Source organism: Pterocles gutturalis, unplaced genomic scaffold (assembly GCF_000699245.1).
Source record: "Pterocles gutturalis isolate BGI_N339 unplaced genomic scaffold, ASM69924v1 scaffold8791, whole genome shotgun sequence".
Taxonomy (NCBI): Eukaryota; Metazoa; Chordata; class Aves; order Pterocliformes; family Pteroclidae; genus Pterocles; species Pterocles gutturalis.
In genome coordinates, this window is record NW_010097774.1 from 2886 (window position 1) to 13862 (window position 10977).

At 38.0% G+C, this 10977-nt stretch overlaps 1 protein-coding gene across 2 annotated transcripts; it reads left to right on the plus strand.

Moving 5' to 3' along the window:
• The first annotated feature begins 514 nt into the window (after positions 1-514).
• Positions 515-9054, plus strand: LOC104471177 (F-box/LRR-repeat protein 21-like). Of its 2 annotated transcripts, XM_010086433.1 has the most exons (6): positions 515-612; positions 1608-1748; positions 3957-4405; positions 5640-5762; positions 6474-6645; positions 7632-9054. In XM_010086433.1, the coding sequence occupies exons 3-6, from the start codon at positions 4034-4036 to the stop codon at positions 8273-8275; spliced, it is 1311 nt and encodes a 436-aa protein (XP_010084735.1). In that variant the 5' UTR covers positions 515-612; positions 1608-1748; positions 3957-4033; the 3' UTR covers positions 8276-9054. The 2 variants fall into 2 exon arrangements, with proteins under 2 accessions (XP_010084735.1, XP_010084728.1); XM_010086426.1 differs by lacking the exon at positions 1608-1748 and having other exon boundaries at positions 551-612; positions 4033-4405; positions 7632-8588.
• Positions 9055-10977: the final 1923 nt, after the last annotated feature.

Genomic DNA, 10977 nt, shown 5'->3' on the forward strand with positions numbered 1-10977 from the left:
TGGTAGGAGGCTGTGCCATGTGGCGCCTGTTTTGGTCATCGCTCACATAGTTGCCTGGGCCAGGAGGCAGCCTTGCTAATGAAGGGAGAAAGGCAGGAAAAAAGTGGTTTGTTTTTTTTTCCCCCCCCCCCTGTGTTTTCCATGACTCTTAGATAACATTAGTAGTTACAGACAGTGTTTACCAAACTTCACTACTAACGGTAATGATAATGCAAATATTGAATAACTTGCTGTTTACATTGTGCTGTTTACCATTACAATATAAATGCAATTGCAACATCTGTTTCCAGTGGGTTTTATACTTAATCTGACCCCATGTTTCAATTGATGACATGGTATTTGCAATATGGGATAAGCTACCTTGTGTTAAGATGATGCCCTCAAGCTCCCTCACTAGAGCAAGAAAATGTATAAATTGGTGTCAGTGTATTTTCCTATAGTTTTTGCATGGGGTATAGTACAAGGATTTTTTTTTTTTTAACTAATGAAGGTTTTTGTGGTGCTTTATCTGGACAGGAGGGCAAAGCAGACAGATGCTTATGAGTGCCCCATGGCTGCAGCTGCCTCAGTTCATTCATTTATTGCCTATTGTAACTTGGAAGCATTCTTCAGGTAGGAAAGCTGCTTCAAAATATGTCTTGTGGTTTTGAAACTTACGCATAATACGCCCTGTGTTGAATCTTTAAATTGCATCTCAGTCTTTTGTGCTCTCAGTTATGATGTTATTTATGTCATAAATCTGCCTTTTGAGTTAAAAACTGACAGCACTTTTGCAAATGAATTTTGTGTGCCATGCAGAGTGACCAAAGGGACAATCTGCTCACTGCACAGAAGAATGTGTAATACTTGTAGACTATACATGCAATACAAGGCCACCATAAATTTTAAACTTCTTCAGATGCCATCTGTGAACAGAATTACTAATGTATATCAACTTTCTAACTATAGACAGGCATGACTATGCAGCTCTTAAATTTTCTGATGTGCAAGATGAGCAACAGCATTACTTGCACAGTTTTCAATACTCGAGACTGATTTTGCTTAAGAGGTAGGGGCTGCTTCTCTTGTAGTACATGTGTTAATTATGAATGCAACACCTGTGTAGACTTCACAACTATACCACTGGTATTAACTAGGTAGTTTTTCAAAATATGATAAGACCTGGGAGAGTCTAAAGCCTCATGTCTCCCATCTGTTAAAGAAAAATAAAGAAGTTCAGCATTGAAAGGTTTCTAAAAATGTTATTACTGGTTGAATGCAATGTTTTGTCAATATCTTCAGTTTCTGAATCTACTTTTTCATTCCAAATCTGCCATGATGTACACAGAGGTGTATCTGTGTTGCGTAAGAGTGCTGATGTGACTAAAATTGTAGATAATGCAGAAACTAGATTTGTGCCAAAAATTACACCTTCCCATTAGTTAAACAATAGTTTTCCGATAACGTTTGGTGAAACTAATTTACTTGTCACATTCCGTTGTTCTACTTCCACATCTGCCCTGCAGTGTACTATTCATCTCAGTCTTTTTTCCAAAACTGAGTTTAGTCCTTCCTGTGGGTCTTCCAGACATTACAGAACAGTTTTTCTTTGGTCGGTGGCTTCACAGGTCAGTTCATCTTCTGGGACCCGTCCCTGCCTTCTGGTTGAGGAATCCATCCACACACACAGGATGACTCAACAGTGGGATGGATGTTCAGATACCAGAAAGGTGCTGGTAACTTGACAGGAACTTCCACATTCTTTGGAGGTATGTGTGCATATAAACCTCTCATTGGATACTACTTGGGTTATATCGCATGGGACTATAATTTAGTTACCTTCAGCTGTGTTTTAAGATGTGTACTGTTCATAGTTCAGTTATTCAGAACAAAATAAGCATTCACGTTTTCACAGTAAGTATTAGGGCTTCATGTTTGGTAAAAACTTTGTGATACATAAGCAATGGAACCTTTTTCTGGCTTTGCATCCCACAATGAATAATATAACGTAATTTTGCTAGATTTAAAGTACTGCAGTGTAGAATACTGAAAATAACATTGTAGAGTTATCCATTTTGAAGGGGTGTAGCAACAAGAACAAGTTATGACTATGTTCCATTAGTGACAGCAGTACGCTGCGAATACCTTGTGACATCTCTTCATACATCTGGAGTGGATATGCTGCGTCTGGTCTGTAGCCTGGCCTGTGGTTCGGGGGAATACCCTTTCTGGTAGTTCTTAGATGCCAAATCTTCTTTGTGAGAAGCAAAACAGTACCCACGAAGCTCAAATAAGTTTCAAATAAGAAAGTGAAAATTTCCTTTTTTATTTTTCCAGAAACTTATATTTTGCTGAGATGTTGTTGGTTTGCATGAGAACAGCAAAAGCACAGAGAACCTTCTCAGGCAATAGTGTTTGTTTAATTTCTTTTTTTTTTTCTGGACTTCAGTTTTAGGAAACATCTAGATTTGTAATTCTTCCCAAGGAGGGAGGAAGGAAAAAAAAAAAAGCAGCAGGTATTTGACTCAGGCTATACTTAGCAAGTGTATGAGCAACTGGGAGAGAGTGATATAATGGTTAATTACTACATCCACACATAACGCTTTGGATGCCTATTCATTGTGTGACTTAAAGAACTAAGAGTCATAAAACGTGGTCATGTAGATGATAATTTCATAAATGGTCCAGTAGCAAAATGTTTATTCATGCTGAGTTTGCATCTTCATTACATTAGTAACACCCTTGTATTGTTTGGAAATACTGCTTTGTTTTGGAGTGGGATTTGTTGGAATGTGTGCACATCATTCTTTGTTCTCTTTGACTTGCTGCCTTTTCCTGCATGTTAACATAAGGTGTCCATGTCTATTCAGGGAAGGAGAACTTCTGTAGTTAAATACAATTTAAAGAGTGTTGCTAGCTTATCCTTCTGTATATGTTACCTGTTACAATCATAACTGGAACTTCAGGGAGACTTGAGTGAAGATTTCTAAAGACTGCTAGAAAAAATTCCTTGGTAATTGAGACAATTTGTCAGGAGGGCAAACAGTAGTGAAGCTGGTCACATGAACAGCTCTTGATTATTGGCTGAGTTGTTCTTTCCCACTTCTTAAAGAATGTACATGCTTTATTTTCATAAAAATTGAGTTAGACTTGTGTGTCAGACATCCCATCAGCTGTACAGATCAGGTTTTATAAGGGGAAATTCTTAGGGAAAATTCCAGAGAAGTTTTTGATAGGATAGTCTGTATTTTGGCAGCTGTTTCTAGATTTTGTGGCAAATGTTCCTCTGTGAAGTAGGTTCACACAGTTTGCTGTATTCTGGGGTTACTGTCCTTTTCTCCTGCTAGCATGTGAACCTCACTTGCTTTGCCCTGTTTTCATAAGTGGCTTCTGAAGTTTTTTGTTCTGAGTTGTCCAAACGTTTTTCCTCTGCCTGGCGTGATTTAAAAAAAAATAATCAAAGAACAGCCAAAGCAAAGCTGTGGGGGAGGTGAGCAAAGCTTTTCGGTCTGACTCTTCTGAACACGTCTGTTCCAAGTTAATCATTGCTTGAAAAGGGAATTGATGAATTGGGCTCTGTAGTTGGCAAAATTCTTCTAGAAATCACAAGTAGATTCTGTAGTTTGTCTAGTGAGTTTAAACTTAAAGGTACATCATTTGCTACTGCTAAACTAAATTGCTGTTAAATACCTTTCGTTTTTTTCCTCAAAAATGCTTTATATGCTATGAAGTGCTAACACATAAAACTACACTTGGTAAGTTAACAAACCCAAGTTCTCAAGATTCATCTCAAGTTGTACAAAACAAAAGGTGTCGAGAAAGAAGGTCTTTGCTAATGTCTGTGCACTGGATGTTGATATATGGACATACCTTTTTTCAGAGTAAGGTGCTGTATTTAAATTTTACCAACTTGTTACCTCTTTCTGTGTTTTCGCTACCTTCTCTTCCTTCCTCCCCTAATTTCTCTGTTTTTCTAGAGACCTACTGTATGTGACACCTTTGGGGAAACTCTGCAGTAATACATCGGATCACTCTAGTACCTGGAACTTTCACGATGAAGAGAGCTAGGCAGAAAGTTGTGGATGAAAATGAAGCTCATCAAACATCACAGAAAAGCAAAAAACAGAAAACTTGTTCATATGGCTCAGTGTTTGGTGAATCCGCCTTGCACGCTTCAATGGACTGGGGAAGCCTTCCACACCATGTTATTCTGCGTATTTTTCAGTTTCTACCTTTAGTAGATCGAGCCAGGGCATCTTCTGTTTGTCGAAGGTGGAATGAAATTTTTCACATCCCAGATCTCTGGAGGAGATTTGAATTTGAACTTAACCAGCCAGCTACTTCTTACTTAAAGTCTACACATCCTGATCTCATTCAGCAGATTATCAAGAGGCATGCTGATCATCTGCAGTACGTCAGCTTCAAGGTAGGTCTTGGATGAATGGAGGCTTGTTTTGTGACGTTACTGTGCGTAATGTATGCAGCTTTTCTGTGTCAGTAGCTCCCTGTTGTACCTGGGAAGTCTCATGTTTAAAAATGGAACTAACTGCAACAATTTATTTGCACACATGCACACAATTTCTTTCCATTTTCCACCTCTAATCTCTACAAAGTAAAGAAAGAACTACCATCACGCAATGCAGTGGCGAAGATTGAATGATATGTTTTCAGAATATATAGAATATGTAGTTTCTGTGAATTGGTGTTAGTGGCAGTCTGAGTACTCAGTAAATTATTGTACAGATAAATATTTCTTACATGTGGAAGCATTTGAGGAAATAAATTTGTCTTGTGTGTATAATTTATTTCCAAAATAGGGCTATACAGTGAAGAATGTCTTGAGGTTTTAGAATCTGGCTTTGAAAAAGTGTGAGTGAAGGAGAAAGATTCTGCGTCTGGATATTCAGGTCATTGACACATCAGGACATAAGTAGCAGTAAACTGGATTTAAATGAGGACTGTGTTCGTAGTCTCAGGATTGCATAAATTTGGACTTGTTTCATTTGAGTGCTTGGTATGGTTCACTCTGCTTATCTGAGAAGATCATGGCTGGAATTACAGGTGCTTTCTTCACTTTTGGCCGTCACTTCTCCTTAGAGGAGGTCATAGTTCTAAGCTGTCAGGGAAAAGCAGAAGAAAAGATGGATATTAAAGCTAGGATGAAAATCAGAAGCTTCTTCTTTCTCAGCACTGGTGGCACTTTTACATCGGGAGATACTGTGATGTGGTTGCACAGCAGTTCATACATAACCAGTTATTAAATACTTGTAACTTCTGCACTTCATATGACTGACGATAATGTCTTAGTGCAACTTTCATGCATTTTCAGCTACTCTTTTGTCATCTCAGCTCCTACAGAGGAGGAAGGTGAGATGAAGTAGTCGTTTGTCCCAAGTTAGTCATTAGGCTTGTAGATGAATTGAGAGTCAGTTTGTTATTCAGGATGCAAAGGTGTTGTCCCTGCAGGTAATGTGGATTAGTTTTCTGTACTCTTTCTTGTCGCAAAATTTCTAATTAATGTTGCATGTTGTCCATGTGATAAATGCAGTCTGGTGCAGTACAGCTGAGTGGGTGTGCAACTTGCAGTCTTGAGTATCCATGATGTTCTTCTCTAAATAATAATAAAGAATGACTTAATGACTTTTAAATTGCTTTTATAGGTTGATAGCAGTACTGAGTCAGCAGAAGCGGCCTGTGACATCCTTTCTCAGTTGGTGAACTGCTCTATCAAGACACTGGGTTTGATTTCTACAGCAAAACCAAGCTTCATGAATGTCTCTAAGGTAATGTTCTACAAACTGTAACTAGAGTGACTTAATTCATTCTTAAACCACTTTCACTTTTTTATTCTGTTGTTTTTCAGTTGATGGTATTTTTCATGAAAGAGTCTATATTTACTGGCATATTTTCTTTAATTTGTGGTATCCATTAGTATTAGGAAAAAAATTAAACGTTGATTCCATTCATTAAATTTAGTAGTGTTGATACTTTGTGGTGTAGAGATTGGGAATAGTTTGGAAGGCTTGAGTTCCTAATTTCTAGATTAGAAGATACAATGACCATGTGCTGCACCATATTGTTAAAATATTTGGGAGATTTTTTTCTTTGACTCTGTAGGTCACAGGAGAGTTACTTTCTGGAAAATAAAATAAATGCCATTTCTCTTTTTGCTGTGGATAAATTCTAGATACTTCAGGCTTGTAGCGATGTCCACTCATCCCTGTTTTATTACAGTGAAAAGATAAATAAGAGTGGATGAGTAAACTACTACTGAGTGTAACGTTGATTTTTGTCACATGCAGCAGCTTATTTTTAAACTGAGATTTCCTATGTTCATGTTCAAATAAGCCTTTCTTCATTACACAAGAAAGGGGATGCCTGAGAAGTGATTATTTTTGTGCTTTAGTGCATGCAAAACCTGAGGTTTAAATGCTGAAGTTCTGCCTGTCTTTTCATAAGATTTCCCTCCCCCCCCTTTCAATTTCTCCAAACAGGCTCATTTTGCTTCAGCACTGACAGTAGTTTTTGTGAACTCCAAGTCATTGTCATCAATCAAGATAGATGACACGCCAGTTGATGATCCTTCCTTGAAGGTTCTTGTTGCTAACAACAGTGATACTCTAAAACTGCTGAAAATGAGCAGCTGTCCTCATGTATCACCTGCTGGTGAGTAGTGAATATGTATGAAAAATACAGCAGTAAAGTATCATAAAACAGTAGTCCAGACTTAATTTGAAACACGTTATTCATAAAACTTCTAGTGCTCTTCAGAGTTTCTTGGCAGAGACCTTTTATTTGACGTAGTCCTGGCTTTGGAGAATTAGGAGGGAAAGAATAATAGTGTCCTTGTGTTACTGAATGAGGTGGATTAATGAAGGTGGAGGTGCTCCTTGCTTGATTGCATCTTCTAGAATCCTGGGGATTTTTTTGTTTTTTTTACATTCCTTTCTGCTGCTTCAGTACCTCTGACTTCTAAGCCTTGAGGAGGAAAAGCATCTGAAATTAGTGCAAACCTTTAACACACATTCCAAGGACTTGATGTTCGTTGCCAGTTCTGTGGAAGGGTAACGAAATGTGCTCTGCATAATGTGTGCAACTTTGTAAACTGAACTAACTGGCATTCTGTGGGAACACGATTGCGAAATCCCAGACCCGTGAATCAGCTACTGCTTGATGGGATAGAGGAGATGAAAGCAATTGACAATAACTGTTTCGCAAGGTGCTGTGAGTTGAACTGACTGAGCAAAAGTGCTAGTACTTCAAAGTTATATTAAAAAAGACATGGAGTATGTATGAATTTCAAAAACTAGTAGTGTGACTGAGAGTCTTCCTGTTTCTGCAATGCCCTCGTGTGTCTGGATCTGGTACTGTGAAGTTGCTCATTTTAGCACAGGGTGGTGAAGGGCTCCCTCCCTTCAAAATACGGCCTTGCCAGGAAGCTCAGAGGGCTTTTGTGTCCCTTCTCACCTTTCTCCTGAAACCCTGCTGCTAGGGAAGGGGGAAGGGGAATCCTGGTCTGGTCTCTTTCCTCTATTCTTGTCTAGAGTCTGCTCAAGCCAATAGAACTAGTACTTGCTTGAGCTTTACAGCAAACAACTGTGCTTATATTCACTTTTCATTTTACAGAGTAACTTTTTTTTTTTGTTCCTCAGGAATTCTTTGTGTTGCTGACCAGTGTCATGGACTTAAGGAGCTGGCTTTGAACTACTACATATTAAGTGACGAACTACTGCTGGCTCTTTCGAGTGAAAAACATGTTGATCTTGAGCACCTTCGCATAGATGTTGTGAGTGAAAATCCTGGACAGGTTGAATTTCACACTATTAAAAAGCAAAGCTGGGATGCTCTGGTTAAACACTCCCCCAAAGTCAACATTGTGATGTATTTCTTCTTATACGAAGAAGAGTTTGATGCATTCTTCAGAGAGGAAACCCCTGTTACACACCTTTACTTTGGCCGTGCAGTGAGCAAGGCAATGTTGGGTCGTATTGGCATGAATTGCCCGAGGTTAATCGAGTTGGTTGTGTGTGCTAACGGACTTCAACCTTTGGACGACGAACTTATTCGGATTGCAGAGCGCTGTAAGAACTTAACAGCAATGGGACTTGGTGAATGTGAAGTAACTTGCAGAGGTTTTATTGAATTTGTAAAGATGTGTGGAGGCAGGCTTACCCAGCTTTCAATCATGGAGGAGGTACTGATTCCAGATAACGATTATAGCTTAGATCGACTTCATCTGGAAGTCTCCAAACACCTGGGAAGAATGTGGTTTCCTGATATGATGCCAACATGGTAAATTCTTTACGTTTCTGGGTAAACTGGTAGAATCAGGGTGTTGCTTTCTATGCAAATAAAGAATTTAAAAAATGAAATGTAAAAACTTATTTCCAGGTTTTAGTTTGTCTGACTTGAGAACCTCTAGTTGTATAACAGCAAAACATTCTAGAATGTTAACTGTATATTGAAATAGGAAATAGATTAAGTGTACTTAACACTTCTGAAAGTATTATCTGTGGTTTACAGGTGCTTCAAACTTCAGTGAACTTGGGCTTTTCTTTGCTTCAGTTTAAATGTTCCATTCACATTAAATAGGTTTTTTTTTTCATGTCTTTGTTTAGTCTTTCTGATGTAGTCAGAAGAGGATTAGAGAAACTTTTTTTCTTTAGGAATTCTAACTTTATGGGAGCTGGATACAGCTTGGGGTTCAGGAAAACCATGTTATTTGTCATGAGATTTTATGCAGCTACTTTTAAAAATATTCATGTTATAGCTGTAGAAGCTTGTACATTAAAATATTTGCACTAGCCCCGGTTACTCAAATATAATCTAGCTTAAACTCATGCCAGCATATTAAAATGTTGTGGTGAATAAAACTCATGCTGACAAAAAAACTTTCCAATTTTAAATTGCACTTTAAATAATTTTGTCAGATTAGCTGAACTGTAGAGGCTGCATTGTGCTGTAGGTTGTATTTCTGTCTTATGCATTAACTGGATGAGAAAGAAACTGTGTGAAAATTAATTAATTTAAAAGTTTGGCTCTAGATTGATGAATTGGGTGAATGACAAAGCACTTTGGAAGCCGCCAGAGTATACGGAATAGCTTCTGGGTTTGAGAGAGTTCAAGTCTTTGATTACAAAGATTGCTATCTGAATGCTGTTCCGTGCTTTCATTATTAAGAGATATGAGGGATCTCATGAATGTGGCTAGTGAGAAGGAAGGATCAAATGGAATATGGTTGTCTTTGATCACTTTCTATCTGGAATCAAGGATTTAGAGCACCTTAAAAAACTGCCAGTTAGAGGCCAAAATGGCCTGTAGTAATCTTGCCTGTATCTTGCAGAGCTGTGCTGTAAACCTCATTTTCTAGAGGTGATCCTGAAATTTTTAATCCAGGACTGTTTAATACTTGTTGCTATTAATTGTTTTTTGAGGAAGAAGAATTTATTTTATTTCTTTATTTTCTTTAAAGGGGAAAGGAATGGTGAGTCGATGCGAATTAAATATGTATTTTTGTGTTGACATCTTGCACGCTGTAAACTGAAATCCATTGTGTACAGATTTTGCTGTCATTATTTTCTTGCTGTTGTTGTTCTGTCTTCCTGTTTATAATGAGAAGTCTGCATTTGACTTGCTGGTGGTATTTGTCACGTCAGATAAAACGTCACTTTCTTCTCCACTTCTTTACGTCAAAAATAACAGCTGAAGGGTTAAACCACCATTGTTGTGGACAGGCCTGTTCCCAGTTGCAAGCTGACGGATTTAAGGTAACACACAATGCGTGTCTGGGTCAGTAATGTGTTACTGCCTGTTGCACAGTTGAGAAGCATCTGACTCCAGTCACTAGGATGTGTTATCCAGGCGCTTGCTTCCATAATCAGGATTATAATTGTCTTTTAAACAAAAGATTGAAATACTTCTAAACAGTATTGGGTTTAACATGTGTGGTTTGCTTTAAATGTCAACATAATAAAATGATCTAATACATGCACTGATATTAGACTCTTTATCCATCTGCTGCACTGCGTCCTCCTGTTAGGCAGACTTCTGTCTTGTTAGAAACTTGACACACCTGGGGAGAGGCAGTAGAAATGTTTAACTCTTGGATTATAGAAAATTACTCATTTTTACTTCATGTTTGTGCCTCAAAGTTGAGGATTTTTGAGATGCTGAACTGTGGACAAATCTTGTAGATGGTTGCTGGAGTTGTACAGTCCTCCAACATACCAGCATTAATGAAGCATCCAGCGGTGGTGGCTGCATACAAAAATACAGTTCAGGAGGAAGCTGTTAAAATGCTTATTTGAATATTTTCCTTTTTTCTGTGCCTAAAGCAGCTTTTCTGTGAAGCCACGAATGTTAGCTTGCTCCAGCTCCAGGCTTGTAGGAAAATGGGCCTGCATTTATTAATGTGAGTGTTGATGTGATGATTTTTGTGCCTTTGCTAACTGCTCTTAACAAGTAAGACCAGTTGATTCTTGAGTTTCTAACTAAATGCCAGTGGCATTGATATGTTAGTGTCAGTGTGAAGTACTGATTCCTCACTGGCAGTGTGGGAAGCTAATTTTAATTGGAAAGCACCTTTTCTGCCGTGTGAGGGGTGAGATAGTTTTCATGCTCACTGATTTTTTTGAGAAAGCTTATAATTAGTCATTGCTGATTTTCTGATTCTCTTGTAAATGCAAATTCCAACAAAAAATTGTATCTTTTTTCCTTACTCCAGAAAGCATCTTTTGTGCCTTGTGGAGTGTTTCAATGAATTTCCCTCTAGTTTTCTTCAGTTCAGGTGCCTTCAAAGTCTAAAATAATTTTGTTTGCAAAGGTGTAGTAAAGTTTGTTAATTAGCCTAAGATACAATGTTCACAACAATTAACAGGTACTGAAAAAACAGTACCCGGAATTAATTAATTAATGTTAGCACCCTGCAATATTATGTAAGGCTCAAAGTATTGAATCAGTAATATAAACTGTTGATGTGCATGAGAAGAAAAACACAAC

Coding starts and splice junctions, on each gene's coding strand:
- LOC104471177 (XM_010086426.1), top strand. CDS start 551: ATGGCTGCAGCTGCCTCAGTTCATTCATTTATTGCCTATTGTAACTTG. Junction 4,406..5,639: donor TGCAGTACGTCAGCTTCAAG/GTAGGTCTTGGA, acceptor TTGCTTTTATAG/GTTGATAGCAGTACTGAGTC. Junction 5,763..6,473: donor GCTTCATGAATGTCTCTAAG/GTAATGTTCTAC, acceptor TTCTCCAAACAG/GCTCATTTTGCTTCAGCACT.